The sequence below is a fragment of the Salvelinus fontinalis genome, chromosome 15 (assembly GCF_029448725.1).
Source record: "Salvelinus fontinalis isolate EN_2023a chromosome 15, ASM2944872v1, whole genome shotgun sequence".
NCBI classification, from domain to species: Eukaryota; Metazoa; Chordata; class Actinopteri; order Salmoniformes; family Salmonidae; genus Salvelinus; species Salvelinus fontinalis.
Window position 1 is genome coordinate 20,433,968 of NC_074679.1, and position 24,725 is coordinate 20,458,692.

At 41.2% G+C, this 24,725-nt stretch overlaps 1 protein-coding gene across 2 annotated transcripts in view; it reads left to right on the forward strand.

Annotated features, from left to right (window-relative positions):
• Positions 1-24,725, forward strand: part of LOC129811519 (disks large-associated protein 2-like) — a 100,559-nt gene that overhangs the window by 12,630 nt on the left and 63,204 nt on the right. Inside the window, exons 2-3 of one of the 2 annotated variants that reach the window (XM_055862892.1) lie at positions 8,071-8,282; positions 23,331-23,399. In XM_055862892.1, the coding sequence (XP_055718867.1) occupies positions 8,071-8,282; positions 23,331-23,399 (281 nt within the window). The remainder of the gene's footprint in view (positions 1-8,070; positions 8,283-23,330; positions 23,400-24,725) is intronic. The other variant, XM_055862893.1, reaches the window with a different exon arrangement.

The window sequence follows — 24,725 nt, forward strand, 5'->3', positions numbered from 1 at the left end:
ATCCTGGATGAACTGCACTACCTGAGCCACTTGTGTGGGTTGTAGACTCCGTCTCATGCTACCACTAGAGTGAGAGCACCGCCAGCATTCAAAAGTGACCAAAACATCAGCCAGGAAGCATAGGAACTGAGAAGTGGTCTGTGGTCACCACCTGCAGAATCACTCCTGTTTTGGGGGGTGTCTTGCTAATTGCCTATAATTTCACCCTTTTGTCTATTCCATTTGCACAACAGCATGTGAAATTTATTGTCAATCAGTGTTGCTTCCTAAGTGGACAGTTTGATTTCACAGAAGTGTGATTGACTTGGAGTTACATTGTGTTGTTTAAGTGTTCCCTTTATTTTTTTGAGCAGTGTATATAGAGAGAGAGAGCAGGAAAGTGGCAGAGAGACAGAGAGAGAGAGCAGGAAAGTGGCAGAGAGAGAGAGAGAGAGGGAGCAGGAAAGTGGCAGAGGGAGATAGAGAGCAGGAAAGTGGCAGAGAGAGAGAGAGAGAGAGGAGAAAATAAGACTGAATCATTCTCTTCCTACATTCCTCTCTGAGGAAATGATGAAGTGGGGAGGGATTATCACTGATTGAGTTGTTTGGAGACAAGCGTGGGGCCAAGGAAGCCAGATCTATCCCCATCTCTACTCGAGCCCTATTTTAATGCCACTGACTTATGTTCCTAGTGGGAGAGGACCTGGGTTGAGCGGAGCAGCAGAGTTAATCAATGAAATTCCCTGCAGCAGCAGCAGGGCCTGCAGCCTACAGCCCATCTCCCTGGGGATGCCTCTGGGGCAGGATAAGAGATGAGGCCTGAGGGCTCAGTCATGGGAAGGGACATACACGTGAACACCCACACAGCCTGGGAGAGTAACCGGACTGTAGATACTGTATATCTCAGAATGTTGCCTTTTTCTGCCTCTTTTTGCCATCAGTGTAGTTTGTAGTGGTTCTCCTCACTTTGAGTGCATTCATTCAATACGGCCTATCAATAACTGAGCACACATTTTCTAGTATATTCCATCATGTTGGAAGCAGCATGAGCTTTTCAGACACTTACTGTGTAGATCTGTATGTTCTCTTCCTCCATGCAAATGGCCCTGTGCTGTGTGTCTGTATTCATTAGGATGGGGGGAAACACAGTGATGTCTGGGCCTTTGTCACTACACAGGGGGAGATGGGGGATGCTCCAATCAATCTACTGTAGTTTACCAGCAAATCCAAATGAAACTAATCTCACCACAGCTTGTGGCACTCCTTACTTAATTAGACGTCAAAAAATATCAAACTCCTTGAAGACTTAATTTACCCATCGACTATGATGAGCATTCAGTGTGTGTGTGTGTGTGTGTGTGTGTGTGTGTGTGTGTGTGTGTGTGTGTGTGTGTGTGTGTGTGTGTGTGTGTGTGTGTGTGTGTGTGTGTGTGTGTGTGTGTGTGTGTGTGTGTGTGTGTGTGTTTGAGCGTGTGTGTGTGAGCGTGTGTGTATGTGTGCATGCAAGCGTGTGTGTCTTCTGAAGGGTGTAAAATGATAGCCCTCGTGTGTGTGTGTGTGTGTGTGTGTGTGTGTATGGCCTATGAGAACAACGTTGCTATTGCTATTTGTGTGACATCATTATGGCATCAAGCCCTTTACTCTGGAATTATAATATCATTATTTTCCACCATAGAGTGTTATGGGCCCACGGGTCTTCACTTCCAACACACAAACCCTGTTAATTACAGGCAGATCTCTACTGTCATATCATTGGTACTCAGCTGAAGAGTGCACATGCGGTTTAATGCTGTTTGATACACAACAGTCAATGGTTTGCTTTTAATTAAGTGTGATTGATCAATTATTCAAGTTGTTTGTGAATGTAGTCAGTGTAGCTGTGTCATTACTGTCAAGGCTCACCACTGATGTTTATTAGGAAATCAGTGTGAAGTTCATAATTAGGTCACTGTAACAAACTGATAATAGACTAATTTTGTTTCTAGAGAAATTAATAGATTCATTTCAACTGCTTTGAGCAGTCTTCACATGCAGGATTTCATCATTTGACATTGTTTTACATAATTAATAATGACTACAGGTTTTGCATTATTTTGTTCCAGCTTAGCACTAACATGCCAGATTCAAATAAGGCCTAGTGTTGACCCATTATTGTTTTTTTAACCCTTATTTTACATGGTAAGTTGTCTAAGAACTCATTCTCATTTACAGCAACAACCTGGGGAATAGTTACAGAGGAGATGAGGGGGGATGATTAGGTGACCATGATGGTATGAGAGCCAGATTGAGAATTTATCCAGGACACCCGTTTAACGTGTGTTAAAAAAGACAGCACCCTACACCAATCACTGCCCTGGGATATTTCTTTAGACCAGAGGAAAGGGTGCCTCCTACTGGCCCTCCAACACCACTTCCAGCAGCATCTGGTCTCCCATCTAGGGACCGACCAGGACCAACCCTGCTTAGCTTCAGAAGCAAGCCAGCAGTGGGATGCAGGGTAGTATGCTGCTGGCTTTGGTTGAAATTTGCAGTGACACACTTTTCCTCAAAGAGCACCATCATCTTTTCTAATGACTTAATGAACTATAGAGGAATGACGGCGAGAGATAGTTTGGTGGGTTGGGATGGGATGGTGCCAAGCACGCACAATATGAAGGGATATAACAATTACAGGTGGATATTGCATTAGTTTCAGCTGCGACATCAACACAACGTTTAACGATCACTGAGATTGTCTTCCTTTATGAATAACCCATGAAAGGCAATTCGTAGATGTTCTGATGACTAACCCAGATACACACTGACCAACCTGAGGAAGAGAGGACTAACCCAGACAGACAGACAGACAGACCAACCTGAGGAAGAGATGACTAACCCAGACAGACAGACAGACAGACCAACCTGAGGAAGAGATGACTAACCCAGACAGACAGACAGACCATCCTGAGGAAGAGATGACTAACCCAGACAGACAGACAGACAGACAGACAGACAGACAGACAGACAGACCATCCTGAGGAAGAGATGACTAACCCAGACAGACAGACAGACAGACGAACCTGAGGAAGAGATGACTAACCCAGACAGACAGACAGACAGACAGACAGACAGACAGACAGGCAGACAGACCAACCTGAGGAAGAGATGACTAACCCAGACAGACAGACAGACAGACAGACAGACAGACAGACAGACAGACCAACCTGAGGAAGAGATGACTAACCCAGACAGATAGACCAACCTGAGGAAGAGATGACTAACCCAGACAGACAGACAGACAGACAGACAGACAGACAGACAGACAGACAGACAGACAGACAGACAAACCTGAGGAAGAGATGACTAACCCAGACAGACAGACCAACCTGAGGAAGAGATGACTAAACCAGACACACACAGACAAACCTGAGGAAGAGATGACTAACCCAGACAGACAGACCATCCTGAGGAATAGATGACTAACCCAGACACACACAGACCAACCTGAGGAAGACATGACTAACCCAGACAGACAGACCAGCCTGAGGAAGATATGACTAACCCAGAACCACACTGACCAACCTGAGGAAGATATGACTAACCCAGACAGACAGACCATCCTGAGGAATAGATGACTAACCCAGACACACACAGACCAACCTGAGGAAGACATGACTAACCCAGACACACACAGACCAACCTGAGGAAGACATGACTAACTCAGAACCACACTGACCAACCTGAGGAGGAGATGAGGAAGAACAATGAAAGAGGATCCAGATGACTTACTTGGTGACTGAGTATCTAATATGGTGACTGAGTGACTGAGTGTCTAATATGGTGACTGAGTATCTAATATGGTGACTGAGTGACGGAGTATCTAATATGGTGACTGAGTATCTAATATGGTGACTGAGTGACTGTGATTCTAATATGGTGACTGAGTGACTGAGTATCTAATTTGATGACTGAGTGTCTAATATGGTGACTGAGTATCTATTATGGGGACTGAGTATCTAGTATGGTGACTGAGTGACTGAATGTCTAATATGGTGACTGAGTGACTGAGTATCTAGTATGGTGACTGAGTGACTGAGTATCTAATATGGTGACTGAGTGGCTGAGTATCTAATATGGGTACTGAGTGACTGAGTATCTAATATGGTGACTGAGTGACTGAGTATCTAGTATGGTGACTGAGTGACTGAGTATCTAATATGGTGACTGAGTGACTGAGCATCTAGTATGGTGACTGAGTGACTGAGTATCTAGTATGGTGACTGAGTGACTGAGTATCTAATATGGTGACTGAGTGACTGAATGTCTAATATGGTGACTGAGTATCTAATATGGTGACTGAGTGACGGAGTATCTAATATGGTGACTGAGTATCTAATATGGTGACTGAGTGACTGAGTATCTAATATGGTGACTGAGTATCTAGTATGGTGACTGAGTGACTGAGTATCTAATATGGTGACTGAGTGACTGAGTATCTAATTTGGTGACTGAGTGACAAAGTATCTAATATGGTGACTGAGTATCTAATATGGTGACTGAGTATCTAGTATGGTGACTGAGTGTCTAATATGGTGACTGTGTGACTGAGTATCGAATATGGTGACTGAGTGAATGAGTATCTAGTATGGTGACTGAGTGACTGAGTATCTAATATGGTGACTGAATGTCTAATATGGTGACTGAGTATCTAATATGGTGACTGAGTGACTGAGTATCTAATATGGTGACTGCGTGACTGAGTATATAATATGGTGACTGAGTGACTGAGTATCTAATATGGGTACTGAGTATCTAATATGGTGACTGCGTGACTGAGTATATAATATGGTGACTGAGTGACTGAGTATCTAATATGGGTACTGAGTATCTAATATGGTGACTGAGTGACTGTGTTTCTAATATGGTGACTGAGTATCTAATATGGTGACTGAGTGACTGGGTTTCTAATATGGTGACTGAGTGACTGAGTATCTAATTTGGTGACTGAGTGTCTAATATGGTGACTGAGTATATAGTATGGTGACTGAGTATCTAGTATGGTGACTGAGTGACTGAATGTCTAATATGGTGACTGAGTATCTAATATGGTGACTGAGTGACTGTGTATCTAATATGGTGACTGAGTGACTGAGTATCTAATATGGTGACTGAGTGACTGAGTATCTAATTTGGGTACTGAGTATCTAATATGGTGACTGAGTGACTGAGCATCTAGTATGGTGACTGAGTGACTGAGTATCTAATATGGTGACTGAGTGACTGAGTATCTAATATGGTGACTGAGTATCTAATATGGGTACTGAGTATCTAATATGGTGACTGAGTGACTGAGTATCTAATATGGTGACTGAGTATCTAGTATGGTGACTGAGTGACTGAGTATCTAATATGGTGACTGAGTGTCTAATATGGTGACTGAGTATCTAGTATGGTGACTGAGTGTCTAAAATGGTGACTGTGTGACTGAGTATCGAATATGGTGACTGAGTGAATGAGTATCTAGTATGGTGACTGAGTGACTGAGTATCTAATATGGTGACTGAATGTCTGATATGGTGACTGAGTATCTAATATGGTGACTGAGTGACTGAGTATCTAATATGGTGACTGCGTGACTGAGTATATAATATGGTGACTGAGTGACTGAGTATCTAATATGGGTACTGAGTATCTAATATGGTCACTGAGTGACTGTGTTTCTAATATGGTGACTGAGTGACTGAGTATCTAATATGGGTACTGAGTATCTAATATGGTGACTGAGTGACTGTGTTTCTAATATGGTGACTGAGTGACTGAGTATCTAGTATGGCGACTGAGTATCTAATATGGTGACTGTTCTCTAAAGAGTTTTCTGGTACTGAAGATCTTTTAGATGAGACAGGCTCCTTGAGTAGCTTTTACCCTCACTCTGAGTGACGTTGAGGCCCCTTGAAGGATGGTGAGCCTGTGTGGCGCAAATTAAATGTAAAATGTTAAGTATGTCGGGTGATTTTGAGATGGTTTTGGGTTGGAGATTCAATGTGCCGTGACAGGGAAGACATATTTTTGTATTTGAAGTACAGCGACATTTGAAGTACAGCGACACACATGCAGGCACGCGCGCGCACACACACCACTAATATATACTTCAGCAATCCCCGTAGCCGTGTGTGTGTGTGTGTGTGTGTGTGTGTGTGTGTGTGTGTGTGTGTGTGTGTGTGTGTGTGTGTGTGTGTGTGTGTGTGTGTGTGTGTGTGTGTGTGTGTGTGTGTGTGTGTGTGTGTGTGTGTGTGTGTGTGCGTGCGCAGCATATGTGTGTTTGTTTGTGTGAGAGGCTTAGTTCCTGACTCAGTTCCTGATGTAGTTTCGGTAATTTAACTCTGCTGTACTTTTTAAGTAACACAAAACTGAGAGAGAGAGACAGAGACAGAGAACGACAGAGAGAGAGAGAATGACAGAGGGGGAGAGAGAGAGAGACAGAGGGGGCGAGGGAGAGAGAGAGAGCCTGTGATGTGGTCATTTGTTTGTTTAACGAGCCTGTGATATTTAAAAGAGTTTGTGAACAACACGATGTTACCAGTTCAATTAAATGAGCAAGTTTGTTGAACAGCTTCAAATAGTTTCCACAACCTTTCAACAAATTCTATTTCACAAACACAATACCAGAATATAATACTTTTGTGTTAGGCTCATGATTTTCAGTTGATCTTTTAAATTCCAGAAGGGATCTTCAGAACAGTTGGATCAGCGCAATTCCATGGTAACAATAACACTGAGACTCAGATTTGTCACTTTAAAATGTATATCAAACAAAACCAATGATTGCAAAGTTAAACAAACCATACAAGTTTATGCACAAGGACTACTTTAAAAATACATTTACTTGAAGATCACTGCAGAATCATGTTTTGGAAACAGAATGACCCAGAATGACAGCACAAACTGTCATTCTGTTACCAAGCTTTGCACCTGCACTCTTCTTAAAGTAAATGTGTTTTTGTAAGATTTTCAGTGGAAATTGTTAAAAGTTGTCCTTGTGCATAGAGTTTGTTTGTTTCACTCTATACACTGATGAAGACAGCTTGGCTGTCGAAACGCTGTTATTATATGATCTGAGCTTTCTAGTGTGCGGATCTTTTTCAAGTGTTCTGCTCCGCTAACCAGCACCTCGCCCATCATCAATGACTATGTATTTTTTATTTTATTTTATCCAACTGAACTATAACAGATCTCTTGCAGGGTTTACGTACTACTTAAAGACGTCTTGCATCAGTAAGTAATCAATCAGACAGGAATGTCAAACAGTGTTACCTCTCCTGTTATTTACCATACACCATGTAACACTGTGTAAGCAGTAGACACCACACCTCTGATGCTACTGCTCAATATTGAAGAGCCTTGTGATGTGTACTGTAACCTTGGGTAAACACTGCATCATCACGCTGCATATACCTCGCTTTGAGTCTCAATCTGGGAACAGGTTGCAGTCAAGGGAACAAGTCTGAGTCAGAAAACCAACATCTTTCCAAAGGGGATGATGCCATGCAGCTGTCTATGTCTTACTAGCTGTAGAGAGAGAATGACAACAGAATATTACATGGAATGTACATTAACTATCTTTGCCTGAGATGTGGTTGGAAGGCGGTTGCTGTGGATGAATCTCCTATTCTGTTTGATCCTCTATAATCTCACTCTCACAACCTTCATTTTACCAATAAACATGATCGAGGACACAGTCTGTTTTACAACCACGGCTGAGCCAAGAGCCTCTGTGAGTACACAGGCAACCTTGAGGGAACAACATCTATACTGACATACCACACAGATATTGGCTAACCGTTTTCAGGTCTATGCAACAATAGTAACAGTTCAAAGATAAACTCTACCTACTTACAGTAATTATGATGTACGTAAATACATGGTACCACAAGTGGGACCGAAGAATCATTGAGGTAAACCTGTGTATTTCTAGTACTCATACTATAATAACATTACAAAATATTCTGCGATCTTACTACTACTCGTACATGGTTTTAGTGCCACTTCCCACCCTATATAGACCCCACCTGAAACCTTCTCTCTAACCCCCTCTCTATCTCCCTCCCCCAGGTACCTCAGGATGAGTGGAGTGGTTACCCAGGGGGAGGTAAGGGTGATGAGATCCCCTGTCGGAGGATGAGGAGCAGCAGTTACGTCAAAGCCATGGGTGATGAGGAGAGTGGAGAGTCTGACTCCAGTCCCAAGACCTCCCCCGTGAAGACGGTCCGGCCACACTCACTGGTCAAGTCTGTCATGCAAAGACCGCTCTTAGACTCCCAGAGGTAGGCCATGTAAAGTATCCCAGCATGCAATGCCAAAGATGTGATCCTAGATCTGTAGTTAATAAGGGCAACTTCTAGACCTTGTACAAATGAATGAATACATTTGATTTGATTTGATTTCTATAGCAAAAAGGTTTTTGTGTGATTGTTTATAAAACATTATTAAGTTTGTGCGCTGTGGAATAAAGTGAATGAATTCTGGAGTGGAACACTAAAAGAGGAGAATTATGTTATTGCGGTGTTGTGTTAGTGTAGTTTTGTGTTAGTGTTGCGTTAGTGTAGTGTTGTGTTGCTTTGTGGCAGAGGAAATGGGCTTTTAAAGGATTAGATGGGACATGATGCAGACACAGTCACAGAAACAACAACATTAATGCCTAGCAATATGGCATGACAAATACAGCACATTAACATGAAATTAGATTACAATACTTGTCCAATGATAGGATGATGCCAGCAGAATTCTAACACAGAAACAATAGCACAAGCAAAGACATATCCTAGATAGATGATTCAATAAGTTGGGCAAGAATGCTGTTGTTTGCCTTTTTACATACTCTGTTGGAAGGCAATGCTGTTATTGGATTATACAACTGCATATTGTAGTCATCTACCTTTCTTTACATTAATGTCAGTGAAGAAATGTTAAAACAGAAATTTTACACTGATGTTATTTCCCTAGAAATGTCTCATCATTACCAAATGTGGTTTCGGAATAGGTTTAGAGCCTTGAATTCATTCCACAGAGTGTTTAAAGGGACACACTAGTTATTTCCTCTGTTTACTTCCACTGTTCCGGGTCCTTGTATGGTGTGTTAATTGTCCTTGTCAATGGCTGCTTTGTTTGCCCATTGTTTCACCCATTTCCTTGTTACCTCACTTCCTCACCATCTTCACCCCTGGGGCACTCTCATATATCATTCATATCCTTGTCAGTGTATGTGGCAGAGCAGTAGCAGTTATGTTGGAATACAAATGTGGTCCTTTTATGAGATCATGTGGTAGTTACAAGGTGGGTCTCAGTGTAAAATACATCTCCCATTGACTTTCAGTCTAAATGGTTTTAGAATTTTGTCTCTAATTAAAAGGTGTTCTTCATTATTTCAGGGGCAGGTATGAGAAAATCACTATTCTCTGATCCACCACTATGTTTAATCTTTATTGTGTTTTGAATTTAAACATTACGTCAGACATAAAAACATGAAATTGTATTTGGCGATTCCATCGTTCCCTGATTTGATTGTTAAAGTAGTTGCGCCACTGTCTGCAAGAGCAAGCACAGTCACTTTCACTCCTCCTCCAAAGCCACTCGTCTCTCTTTGTTCATGGCTGAATATGGAGACAGTAATAACAGGAGAGTCCATTTGTATTAATTTTCCATTGTAAAACCCTCCTCCCGGATCAGCACTTTCAGAAACTCATGTTTTGTTCTGCCTATTGTATTCTGCTGTATCAGCCAGTACAACACAATGACTGGCCTGAGCTAGGCTCTTTTAAATGTACAGGTCTCTCTCTATTAGATTAACTCTATTCTTGGCACTCTCAAAACAGGCTGCTCTGTGCTAGTACAGTCTTCATTTTGGAATGGGGAATGTTTTATTGCTGCTATTTTGGCATACCGAAAATAATTATTAGTCATTTGATTGACAGCATTTAATTTAACAGAAATATTGCTGTGGTACATGATGTCAATTTCTTTCTCACTTACAAATGACCTTGGTGCAGACCCAGGATAAGGGAGCAGCTGAAATCAGTGGGGGGCACAATTTTGGGGGGTTCTTGCATTACAATTATATTGAATTCTGCTTATATCACGCTATACCATAATAAACATAAAGTTCAAATACCGAATCTCAGAGACCATTGATTGAGTGCTTATGAAGGGACAGATTGGCATTTTGCTATTTTTATATAGGGACATAAAACTAAAACTGATGGGGCACAAGTTTCAAGTGAGGGGGCTAAGCCCCCTGTTGCCCCCTTGTGGACCCGGGGCCACCTTGGTGGTGTTTGTTTATAAGGTGTGAAACCTATTGGATGCCATACAGTTCCATGTACAGTTTGATACAAATGTGACTGTTGTAATTCTTCTAATGGAGATCATATCTATCTCTGTTCATTTCTACGTTGCTCGTGGTGTCCCTGCTGTACTGCACTATCAGCTCTATGTTGGTCCTGATCCAGCCCCCTGCTATGTCAGTCATGTATGGTTGTTGTGTGTTTCTCTCCTCGCCAACCCCGACATGCTACAGCAGCTCTACTCATTACTATTCAACACAGGTTGGTCAATTACTATTACGGCACAGCAAGGCTTTTACTTGGAAAATACTGACACCACAGCAAGTGCCGCGTACACAATACCTTAATATCCTGTCAGCCTGACCCCCGCCAATGATGACACATAAAATGCAAGTGTGTTTCTCACAGTCAGTCTGTGGTTGGCTCTCTGTTACCAAGCACTCTGGGGAGTTAATTATATTTAATTTCCAATGTGTTTTTTGCAATGGATTATTATTCATAATTGTTGGTGATTTTAATACTGTGCAGAATACAAATCTAGATAGATCGGGGGTTTGTTTGCATTATTCTAATCCAAAAGCACTTTCTGCAATCTCTGAGTTAATGTCCTCTCTAGACCTGGGAGATGTTTGGTGAAACCCTGATCAGACTAGATACACGTGGCGTGGAAATAGGCAAGCTAGTCGCATCGACTACTTCCTTATCTCCTTCGCTCTGGTCTCAAACGTATCACAGTCTACCATTGCTGAACATTTATTTTCTGACCAGGCCCTTATTTATTTGTCTCTAACTACAGTAAAATATCCTAGAGGACCGGGCTATTTGGAAACTCAATCAATCACTGCTAAAATAATAAATAAAACATTTTTAGTTTTAAAAACAGAATGTGGGATCAGCTGATCCTCAGGTTGTCTGCGACACTCTCAAATGTGTATTCAGAGGCAATTCAATCAAGGGGTCATCATGGGGGAAAGCTATATCTTAGGAGGGAAAATGTATTAACTAAAGAGTTGAATGACTTGAATAAGCAAACTGATACAGTAGTAGACCCTCCAATTGAAATGCTTCTTCTGATCAAGAGTAGACAACATTATGTTTACATGCTTCTTTTCTCATCTCATATGTACATATACAGTGACTTTCTGACGGGCCACCCCCAGGTGGTGAAGGTAGGAAACAACATCTCCACTTCGCCGATCCTCAACACTGGGGCCCCACAAGGGTGCGTGCTCAGTCCCCTCCTGTACTCCCTTTTCACCCATGACTGCGTAGCCATGCACGCCTCCAACTCAATCATCAAGTTTGCAGATGACACTACAGTGGTAGGCTTGATTACCAACAACGACGAGACGGCCTACAGGGAGGAGGTGAGGGCCCTCGGAGTGTGGTGTCAGGAAAATAACCTCACACTCAACGTGAACAAAACAAAGGAGATGATCGTGGACTTCAGGAAACAGCAGAGGGAGCACCCCCCTATCCACATCGACCGGACAGAAGTGGAGAAGGTGGAAAGTTTTAAGTTCCTCGGCGTACACATCACGGGCAAACTGAAATGGTCCACCCACACAGACAGCGTGGTGAAGAAGGCACAACAGCGCCTCCTCAACTTCAGGAGGCTGAAGAAATTTGGCTTGTCACCGAAAACACTCAAACTTTTACAGATGCACAATCGAGAGCATCCTGTCGAGCTGTGTCACCGCCTCGTATGGCAACTGCACCACCCTCAACCGCAAGGCTTTCCATATGGTACTGCGTCTGCACAACGCATCACCGGGGGAAAACTACCTGCCCTCTAGGACACCTACAGCACCCGATGTCACAGGAAGGCCAAAAAGTTCATCGAGGACAACAACCACCCGAGCCACTACCTGTTCACCCCGCTATCACCCAGAAGGCGAGGTCAGTATAGGTGCATCAAAGCTGGGACCGAGAGACTGAAAAACAGCTTCTATCTGAAGGCCATCAGACTGTTAAACAGCCATCACTAACATAGAGAGGCTGCTGCCAACATACAGACCCAAATCAGTGGCCATTTTAATAAATGGATTTAATAAAGGTATTACTAGTCACTTTAAATAATGCCACTTTAATAATGTTTACATATCTTACATTACTTATCTCATATGTATATACTGTATTTCATACCATCTATTGCATCCTGCCTATGCCGCACGGCCATCGCTCATCCATATATTTATATGTACATATTCTTAATCCATCCCTTTACATTTGTGTGTATAAGGTAGTTGTTGTGAATTTTAGATTACTTGTTAGATAGCACTGCACTGGTGGAACTAGAAGCACAAGCATTTCGCTACACCTGCAATAACATCTGCTAAACATGTGTATGGGACCAAGAAAATTTGATTTAATTACTGTATTCTATTGTATTTTGTCAATGCCACTCCGACATTGCTCATCATAATATTTATATTTATGTATTTCTAATTCCATTCTTTTACTTTTAGATTTGTGTATTGTTGTGAATTGATAGATATTACTTTACTGTTGGAGCTAGGAACACAAGCATTTCGCTACACCCGCAATAACATCTGCTAAACATGTGTATGGGACCAAGAAAATTTTATTTTATTTTATTTTGAGCTTGAGAGGCTTCATGCGGAAAGGGTTAATGGTATTATTAACAGATCAAGGGCAGCTTGAAAAGGGTACAATGTTTTTTCTTAGGTTGAACCAAAGGAATCAACATCACAAAACTGTCACAAAACTTTTTTCCTCGGAAGGGCATAATTTATTATCACCCCACCAACTATTACAGAAGCAAGTCCAATATATCAATATATTTTTTTGTTTTGAGGTTCAGCTAACCTCGTTATCCAAACTTGACTGAAGCATTACCACTCAGCATATCATTGCTGACTTGCTTCTGAAGCTAAGCAGTGTTGGTCCTGGATGGGAAACCATATTTTGTTGGAAATTGTGTTAGAGGGCCAGTGGGGGGCACTCTTCCCTCTGGTCTAAGGAGATGCCAGTGAAGGGGACATTGCCTTGCGTAGGGTGTCTGATGGGATGTTAAACGGGTGTCCTGACTCTGTGGACATAAAAAATTGAATGGCACTTATTGTAAGAGTAGGGGTGTTAACCCCAGTGTCATGGCTACATTTCAAACCTGGCCCCATGCCACCTAATCATCCGTAATTGACATATATCACTCCTTACCTCTCCAGCTGATGTGTGGTGAGCGTTCTGGCACAAAAATGGTCGCCGTGCATCACCCAGGTGGTTTCCCCCTTACAATGTCAAATGCTTTGAGTGCCTCAGTTGGTAGAAAAGTGCACTATGAATCCAATCTATTAATTATTATATCCTTTCCTGAAGACTATGGAAATCAGTAAACAGAAATACAGAAAGCATCATGTGAGGGTTTGATTAATGACGATTAACAAGTAATGCCAATTAACTCTTTCCAAACTGGTAAATCTCATGGCTTTGACGGTATACCAATTGAGTTGTACATGGTCTTTTTTTACAGAAATCAAATAGCATTTTCTCACCTGCTTAAATGTTTAATTTGAACAGGAGGAACTATCAACAAGCCAAAGAGGGACTGATTACATTACTATTTAAGCAGGAGGCAAATTGCCAATATAAAAGCCCAACAACTGGGGATGCCTCATTTTATTGTGCTGTGACACCCATATTCTATAAAAATGTTTTGCACTTAGAATGAAGAAAGTAAGAAGCAAAATTATTCAAAGTGAGCTATCGAAATGTATTGAAGGTCGTTACCAGTGGCGATGTTAGCATGTAAATCTTGGTGGGGCAAACTAACAAAACACGTTTTGATGCATGCAAGTTAAGCCACAACACAACACTAAACAATACATTCATTGCACTATAACGGCGACAAGTGGTGCCCACAAACTGTTAGGGCCTACATACAGCTGTTCCAACAGCAAAGCTTTCTTTCCAGCACTATGGAGTGAAACCTTACCACCACTACACCTTGGTATCAGCGGAGCCTTGTCTGGCAGCGAAACAATTAATTCAGCCATATTACTGCCTTTTTTTTTAAAATATATAGCTGATATGGCTGACCATATCTCCCTGGCATATTACATCATTTATGCAGCAGCATATTTTTGGACTCACCTTGTTGTGCGTGGTGGTCCTTCATTGGCAAATTTTGTCATCAAATGAAGAGAAAGATCTACAATTCCGAGTTGGATGACCATTCAAAACATATTTTCCCAGTCTGACTTCCCAGTTGCAAGGCTTGCGGTTAGCCACAGTCACCGATTACGTCCAAACAACTCGTTATTGAATTAGCGATTTTCAACTTGTTGTGTAATGTTTATGTCCAATGGCCGATGAACACCAATACGTTTTATGTATAATTTACCTTCAGTATTTCTCTTCATATAACAAGGATTAAAAAGGATTTGCCAGTAGATCGTCTACTTGATTTATGATGACTGCTAGCTAAGATTTTGAAAGTCCAAACAAAGCTACTGTAGATATAACGTGATTTGACATAAATGTATCTGTGGCCAATGACCTTGAGCCTTCTTGAATGGGCACTTCTAATCTAAGTCTATGGTTGGGCCCATAGGGCTCACATTCTTGATTGTCTTCCCTTACTAAATGCAGGTGACATAGTGTCCCAATGAGTGACAGAACACTGAGCCAATCACGGTGCAATGCTGAGCCAATAACGGTGCAATGTTCCTATTTTCTGCTGACCTGCCACACCACCACAGAAAGTACTGAGCTTGGCTGAAACACCTGCATTTTGGGGCTGCCTGTTTGTATGCGGCTTTATTAACTCAATGATATATATATATTTGACATTGTTTGCAAACTGATTTGTGACATGTTTTAATGCCAAAATAACATGCAAAACAGGCAAGCTCCCCCAATAAAAAAATATATACATATTTATGTTATTTAACTTTTTGGGCAAAAAATGTGGGGCACAAAACATGACTGGTCGTTACATTGGTGACAATATTTGTTAGTTTGGTGTTTATTGCAGATTTAGAGAAGGCTTTTGGTAAGATAAAAGGGATTTAATTTATAGATGCCATCAGTATTATTCAATGATTTAGAGTCTTATAGCAGAAACCGGTGAGTAAAGCAGTGAATAATGGGTATTGATCTAAAAACGTTAAGCTATCAGAGGGGTCAGACAAGGGGATCCAGTTTCACCTTATTTATTCCTTTTGGCTATCAAGATGCTGGCCATCAAAATCAGGAATAATTCCAATATAGTAGGTCTGAGTATCAGTGGTCTTGAAAGCGTGATACAACATTTGCCTCTCAGTTGCAACAATCATCACTAGATGCTCTTGTTGGAGATTTGAATTACTTTTCAAACTATCAGATCTGAAAACAAATTATAAGAAATGCACCATTTTGAGAGTGTTTTTCTTAAGAAAGTCCAACTATATTTTGCGTTGTTGCATACAATTAAGAGCAATACTTGGATGCTTGGCATCCACATTCGAGAAAGAATGAAGGATCCTGTAAAGGAGAACTTTGATTTGAAACTTGCCAAGATTGACAAAATACTATTGCTGTGGAAAGGTAAATCTTTGTCTTTATATGGCAGAGTGACTTTAATGTACACCTTAATTGTCTCTCAGTTCATCTACAGTATCTCTTCCTGTCACTTCCATCCCCAGATAAGGTTTTCTTTAAGCAGTTTGAAGCCAACATTTTTCTGATTTTAATGGAATGGTAAACCAGAAAAGGTGAAACAGATATACACTGTATATCTATAATGTATGACAATGGAGGGCTACATTTTTTTACCTTTATTTAAGTCTAAGTTTTAGGTCAGTTAAGAACAAATTCTTATTTTCAATGACGGCCTAGGAACAGTGGGCTGCCTTGAGTTCAGGCGTAGAATGACAGATTTTTACCTTGTCAGCTCAGGCATTTGATCTTGCAACCTTTCGGTTACAGGTCCAATGCTCTAACCACTAGGCTACTGGCCACCCCACATTTAAAGAATATTGAAGCCTTAAATCAATCTCTAGTACTATATGTAAATATGAATGGGATCTCATGTAATATCATAGATAAGACAAACCTACTTTTCTATTTAAAAAATAATAATTTTATATAAATCAAGTTTTTGCACCTTGCTTGGTTCCTGCAGGATTTCTTAATGGACATATCCCCATTCTTCAAATAATCAATAACAGCTTGGTTGCATTTTCAATATTATCCCTCATAAGAAATAACAGAAATTCTGATCCAAATCATACGGTTGAGTTCAAATATCCTGAAAAATAAAATACAATGTTTGGGAATGTGTTTCTGGGAAAAGGGGATCTTATTTTTAAATGATATCATTGATAGTAATGGGAATTTAATTTAATTTGAAACACTGTGCACAATATATGGGAACATACAGTATGTATAAATCATAATTACAATCAGTTACTAGCAGAAATTCCTACAGAATGGAAGAAAAAGTGAAGGGAAAGAAAAGAGAAACTGTTTGTTTGTCTACCTCATATTACATTTCACAGGTGGTTAACTAGAGATAAAATCAATAAAGACATTTTCATTTTCATTTGGAAAATAACAAATTGGTTGCCATCCCACACAAATTCCACTCTTACTGGGAAGAGCAGTTTGATACTTCCATCCCTTGGAAATGATTTATAAATAGATTTTTAAAACTGCATTAGACTCACCATCTGAATGTTTCAGTTGAAGATATTGTACACGTTTCTGGCTACTAACAAGATGTTACAAATATGGAGCATAGAAGAATCCCCTTTGTCCTTTTTGTTGTGTGGAAGTGGAGGATTCGTTACATATTTTCTGGTATTGCTCCATAGTTGCTAACTTTTGGGCAAAAGTACAAGAGCGGTTACTCCCTGTTTTACACAATTGTGTTATATTTCCACAAACAGTTATATCGGGGTGACTTAAGGGACAGATGCAACACGGTATACAATCTCTTGATTGCGCTGGGGAAGGTTTTTATTTTCCCAAAAATATATGAGTATTCGATTCTTTCAAAAATAACTGTCAAACACTATTATACACAAGAAGGATTGATTACAAAAAAGTGGGAGGTCACAATATTTTACTGATATCCCCAAAAAAGAAAAAAAAGAAAAAAAACTTGCAACAACAAAAAATGGTTTAGTCCCCCAAATGTGGATGGGTGAGTGGGTGGGTGAAGGTGGCTTTGTAAAATAGTACAAATTCTTATTATTATTTTGTCTAAGAAGTTGAAATAAAATGTTTACGTTTTAAAAGGCCTCTGTTGGTGTATAGGTCATTGATGTGTGAAATCAATGTGTGAATACACGTCAGTGAGATAGGACACACACAAGCACGCATGCACACACCATTGCCCTTTATGGATCCTTTTATGTTTCCTGGCTACACAGCCCGCCTCAGAGTCCATTGACAATGACACAAGTATGGATACAGTTGATGAGGTTACTCGTGTATTCACTGTAGACAGTGTTGGTCTCCCTCCGGGTTTCAGGGTTTCAGGGTTTCAGTGTTGGGCTACCAAGTTCATCCCAGGCTGAATGCCTGCTGTGGTGGCTTTAACATTTATGACTCAATGGACTGAATGCTATTCTCCCTGTCTGGGCATTTGTCTTCTTGTGTTGTGACACCTCAGGACTGCTCCAGTATTGCCTGTCTGTTGCTCCTATTGTAACTATTGCAGTTTGAGCTTCACCTCTAGGGCCAGCCAGAGTTTTGTCTGACCTTGGGGCCCAGAGTTTTTCCTTGCAAGATGACGTTTTCAGTAAAATTCCTGGCCCTACTCATTTCCCTATTAATCTCACACGTTAAATTTGAGTAATTATGAACGCAAAACAGTTTATATAACTTCATTGTTTTAGACCTTAGCTTAAAGAATTGTCCAGATGTTGCTGCAGTATGGTGCTCCATGCAGGAGTGGTGCTGCTGGTATGAGTATAACGCTTTCATAATATCATGGCTCACTGCTTGTTTGCACTGATTTGGATTGGATTTGAGGTGTGGTGTGTGTGTGCAAGGTTGGATTTCTGTTTCCACTTGAAGCAATTTCCTCTCCTGCGGGGTTGCAGCAGGTGTAAATTTGATGGCAGAGGTTCCTGGAGCTAATGGTGTTAAAGTGAGAACAGCCTTTGCGTTGTGTCACCTCCCTCTCATGGCTGACAGGGTGACTCTCTGTTCACTCTCTCAACAATAAAGACTACATTATCGTCACCAAGCCTGTCTCTAGGCCCGTTCAGCCGAAACGCCCCGCCACAAGAGGAGACTGACGTTGACAATCATCTTAATTAATAATCATTTACACCCCCCAAAGATCCCTTGGGGTCCCGACCAATAGACTGTAGACTAAGATGAATGGAATTTGTATATTGGATTTCTCGCCGCAATAAGAGAGACTTTCCAAACTGGTTTAATGGATGTATTAATGATGATGATGGGACTGGAATGGCATGTGGCAATTTAAAGCATTACTGCATAGCAGGATAATTAAGTTAATGAGTCAATCAGGCATGGTACACAGCGTCTGATAGCACTGTAGCATTTGATTGGGAAGCAGAGGAGCACTCCCCATCATTGGAGAGAAGCACACTTTCTCTAATGGCTGCCTTCTCATCAAGAATGTGGGGGCAAGGTCTACAAAAACCAAGCCAATCAATCCCAGCTATTTTGGGCAGGTTTTAATAGAACTTTTTTACCCTTCAAATTATGATTGGCCTCTTGAGTAGCAGCCGTAATGAATAAAACTCCTGATGTGGCATAAGGCAATAAATTATTCATTCAGATTGTGATTGCGTATCATATGAACGCTTGTTGCTCACATCTCAAGGTCGGAGAGGAATCCCATTCCATTGATTAGTTGCTGTTTTAGACACATGCTGCATAAACTGCTTCTTTGTTTGCTGAGCTGTTCCCACAATACTTTGACTTTGTGTAAGTAGGCCTCGTGCTTGGATCTGTGTGGTACTTTCACTCATAGTTTAAGTCTTTGTTTTCTATAATGGTACAGTCCTTGTTGTCTATAATGGTACAGTCATTGCACAACAGTAACTGTCCTCAACCTTGAAGCCTGAAATGGAGGCAAGCTGCCTAACCAATATGGTACACTCTTAGAAAAAAAGGGTTATTCAGCTGTCTCCAGAGGATAACCCTTTTTGGTTCCAGGTAAAACAATTTTCTTCTACCTGTAACCAAAAGGGTTCTAGAACTAAAAAGGGTCATTCAGAGGGTTCTCCTATAGATGAGGTAAGCATTCCATTGACCAGATTGGCTCACATTCAAAAAATCTGATCTAACAAAGTGGATATTCGTCAAATACGTCATGATTTATGTATTGTAACAGGCCCACAATGTGCTTACTGATGTCCAATTTTTGATATATTTGTCTGTTTTCCCTTTTCAGGTTAAGATGAAGTGACTACGAAATGCTAACTCCCATTCGTATAAACTGGTTAGCATAGCTAGCATACAGAAATCGTTGATGTTAGTCAAAGTCGTTTTTAACTGTAATGCAGTTGATTGGTAATGATGACATGAACATGTGTTGGGGTTGACATCCATACAAGCATTATACTTTAAATACACATAATATGAATAATAGCCTAAATGTAGGCAAATTTTGCTGGGGAGCAATAGGAGACTCGGGATCTTTCCCCCACGGCCCTTTTACCCACGCGTTTTCATGGCAATTACATTGTTTTGGTCAAGTTCGATTTAGTTCTTTACCGTATCTATGGGGATAGCCAAAGAACCCTTTTAGGTTCTAGATGGCACCTGTTTTCTAAGAGTGTATGTGTACAATATCATTCTGCCACAGAAGCAGACAAATGCTCAATTTGCTGTGTATCTGCTATTTATTTATATCTCCTACTGTATGCTCATGATGATGGGGAAGCCTTATCATCATTAAACATTGATGATTATAATGGCTTTATAATGGGGCTTAAACACATTTGTAGGTCCCTCTGACTTCCTGATTTCCTTACTGTCTCCTGACCCCTGTTTTCTGGGATGATGGATGAGGCTAAACTTCACTGCTCATTATCTTCAGTCCCACTGACAGTAAACATTCAGACAATGTGATTATTCTCCATTGAGCTTCTCTGTTAGTTGTGGTTGTATGCGATGCTGTCGGCCCTATATCTGCTCACCTTCCTATTATAGCGCACACTCATTTCCCAGAAGTCCTCATTCCTGTGACTATTACCCTCATCTGTTCAGGGTGACTGTTAAATAGCCATCACTAGACGGCTACCACCCGGTTACTCAACTCGGGACCTTAGAGGCTCCTGCCCCATAAACATAGACATGGAATCACTGGTCACTTTAATAATGTTTACACACTTCTTTACTCATTTCATATGTATGTACTGTGTTCTATTCTACTGCATTTTAGTCAATGCCACTCTGACATTGCTCGTCCTAACATTTATATATTTCTTAAATCCATTCTTTAACTTTAGATTTGTGTGTATTGTTGTGAATTGTTAGATATTACTGCACTGTTGGACCTAGGAACACAAACATTTTGCTACACCTGCAATAACATCTGCTGAATATGTGTATGTGACCAATACAATTTGATTTGATTTGATGACTGTAAGTCGCTTTGAATAAAAGCCTCTGCTAAATGGCATATTAGGTACATCACCCCATTCACGAAAATGGTTTGCTCCTACAGACAGATAGTCACGTGGACGTGACTAGCTATATAAAGCAGGTATACAGGCATCAAGGCATTCACTTACTGTCCAATTGAACGTTAGAATGGGCAAAACGAGTGACCTAAGCGACTTTGAGCGTGGTATGATCGTCGGAGGCAGTGCACAGCGGTTTCAGTAACTCAGAAACGGCCAGCCTCCTGGGCTTTTCACGCTCAACAGTGTCTAGGGTTTACCGAGAATGGTGTGACAAACAAAATACATCCAGTCAGCGGCAATCCTGAGAGAGGTCAAAGGAGAATGGCAAGAATTGTGCAACCTAACAGATGGGCCACAACCAGGCAAATAACAGCGCAGTACAACAGGGGTTTGCAGATCGGCATCTCGGAACGCATCTCGTTGGTCCTTGTCATTTATGGGTATATTGCAGCAGACGACCACACCAGGTTCCACTCCTAAGGGCTAAAAACAAGAAGAAGCGGCTTCAGTAGGCACCAGATCACCAACACTGGACAATTGAGGAGTGGAAAAACATAGGCTGGTCCGACGAACCCCGGTTTCTGTTGCATCATGCTGATGGCAGAGTCAGGATTTGGCGTAAGCAGCATGAGTCCATGGCCCCATCCTGCCTGGTGTCAACGGTTCAGGCTGGTGGCAGTGGTGTAAAGGTGTGGGTAATGTCTTCCAGGCACACACATCGCTTTATGCCATTTAAGCAACGTTTCCATGCCCAGAAGAATTCAGGCTGTTCTGGAGGCAAAGGGGGATCTGACCCTGTACTAGATAGGTATACCTAATAAACTGTATATGATATTATTATTACACACTGAGTGTACAAAACATTATGAACACCTGCTCTTTCCGTGACATAGACTGACCAGGTGAATCCAGTTGAAAGCTATGATCCCTTATGGATGTCACTTGTTAAATCCACTTAAATCAGTGTAGACAGGTTAAATAATGATTTTTAAGCCTCGAGACAATTGAGACATGGATTGTGTATATGTGCCATTCAGAGGGTGAATGGGAAAGACAAAAGATGTAAGTGCCTTTGAACGGGGTATGGTAGTAGGTGCCGGGCGCACTGGTTTGTGTCAAGAAAACTGCAATGCTGCTAGGTTTTTCACACTCAACCGTTTCCCGTGTGTAACAAGAATGGTCCACCACCCAAACTACAGCCAGCTAACTTGACACAACTGTGGGAAGCATTAGGGTCAACATGGGCCAGCATCCCTGTGCAACGCTTTCAACACCTTGTAGAGTCCATGCCCCGACGAATTGAGTCTGTTCTGATGGCAAAAGGGAGTGTGCAGCTCAATATTAGGAAGGTGTTCTTAATGTTTTGTAAACTCAGTGTATTATTCTATAATATATCACTCACATTCACCTACCTGCAGCATTTTCTCTCTCATTTGTGCTCTTACATTTGACTTCTCCCTCTCTCTTCGTGTTGGTAGAACTCAGTACAATGACTTTGTCTCGGCACAGCGTCTTTGTTTAACCACAAAGAGTACATCAGGCCAATTCACAGCCAGCATGAAATGCAGACAGAGAGAGAGAGAGGGAGGCAGAGATTCACATCGTGCTATACAGTAGTTTCATATTGGGAAACAATGGGAAGTGCATTAGCAACAGTTGGAGACATTAAAGGCAAATGTGCTGGGGGAAAAAAATTATAAAGGGTTGTCTTTTTGTGAAACAGATTGCCTCAGCTCTATCGACTATAATAGACATCTCTACGGCGTAGAGATGATGGATATAGCGATGCACATGATGTCCCTCAGTCAGTCAATGTGCTGCACTTTCATCTGATGTTGTCAGCTTAAAGCTGGAGCTGCTTTCAATGTTCATGGATACAACTTTTAGTTGTATTTTAATCCTCAGTTTGCTCATTTACGCACAACTAAATTGCCATTAGAAATGACTTATTTATTCAAGACTTCATGGGTAAATGAGCCGTTGCCGATAGGCCTACGTATTATTGCTGATGATCTTCTTAAGTGCAGTTTAGACTGATTTTGTTTTTGAATTGTACAACTGTCTGTATACCTAATGTTCATCAATACTAAAAGGCCTCATCTGTGTCATTATCGGTCAATTACTGTACATGAGGTAATACTGTCTGCCTTTAAGCACCACTGTCTGTCAGTCTACAACTCTAGCATCTTCCACATGACCATTAATACCATTAGTTGCTGTGGTCATCCTGTCCATAAACGTGTATTTGTATCACCCTAATGTTTGCAGCACTTTGGCATCTCATGCAAACGTTTGATGTCCCCACAAAAATCTATCTGAAACCGTTGATGTTGTGCCGTGATCTCAGTCACACCCGCATCCATTGACTCCCACCAGCAATGGGCCTAGTAACACAGTTTCTTCTCTCTACCCACAGCTCTTACCGGGTGAATAAAATGAACAGTGACGTGTGTAACTACATCACGAATTTTGCTGCAGACTTAAGGTGAATACAAGCACGTTGTTCTCCCTCCCTCCTCTCTCTCTCTCTCTCTCTCTCTCTCTCTCTGGTGCTGCATGTTGCAGTGGTCAGGCTGAAGAGCCAGCTGGCTCTGAGCATTGCTGACTGACTCAATATGAAACCTCATACAGCAAACACTCACTACTAGTCAATGAGAGGTCAGCCGTATAGACACATCATACAGCAAACACTCACTGCTAGTCAATGAGAGGTCAGCCGTATAGACACATCATACAGCAAACACTCACTACTAGTCAATGAGAGGTCAGCCGTATAGACACATCATACAGCAAACACTCACTGCTAGTCAATGAGAGGTCAGCCGTATAGACACATCATACAGCAAACACTCACTACTAGTCAATGAGAGGTCAGCCGTATAGACACCTCATACAGCAAACACTCACTGCCCATCAATGAGAGGTCAGCCAGGCCAATCAATCTCCTATTTCTCTAGCCATACAGCAGCGTTCCACACAATACAGGCTCTGTCTAACTTACCTCTTACTGTATGTATACTGAGTTGGTTTTGTCTTTAACTGATATTGAACATCATCACAGTGGTAGATGACCTTGACCGGTGACTAATCTCTGTTTTTGATAGTATATTAGTTCGTTTCACTGAGCCTCTGAATCTGAATTCCCTTCTTTCCTAGGTTCATCTCTGGATGTAATCTGAACCAAGGAGAACTTTCTATACTGTGTATGAATGACTGATATAGTCTATGAATGCAGTGTAAATGCATGAGGTCCATCTCTGACAATTCTTGATGGAGTAGCAGGGTTTAAATCACACTAGCATTGGTCATACTGAAAAATGCCTATTTTTGTTTCTACACAAAGGCTGAAAACAGCTTACTTATCCCTATCTGACATTAACATTAGGTTGTATTCTACCTGTTCTTCCTCCCTCTATCGCTCTGCATTTTCCATTTCAGTTTTGGTAGAAAATGGTAGCAGATATAGTCCAAATCATATCAAATTGGGTTGGTAACATGCACCGAATACAACAGGTGTAGGCTTTACATTGGAAATGCTAACTTACGAGCCCATTCCCCACAATGCAGAGTTAAAAAGTAAAACAAATATTTGCGATATAAAAAGGAAATAGTAACACAATAAAAACAATAATAAGGAGTACCAGTACTGAGTCAATGTGCAGGGGTACGAGGTAGTTGAGGTAATTGAGTTAATACTATATGTACATGTAGGTAGGGGTAAAAGTGACTAGGAGTTTTTCCTAGCCACCGTGCTTCTACACCTGCATTGCTTGTTGTTTGGGGTTTTAGGCTGAGTTTCTGTACAGCACTT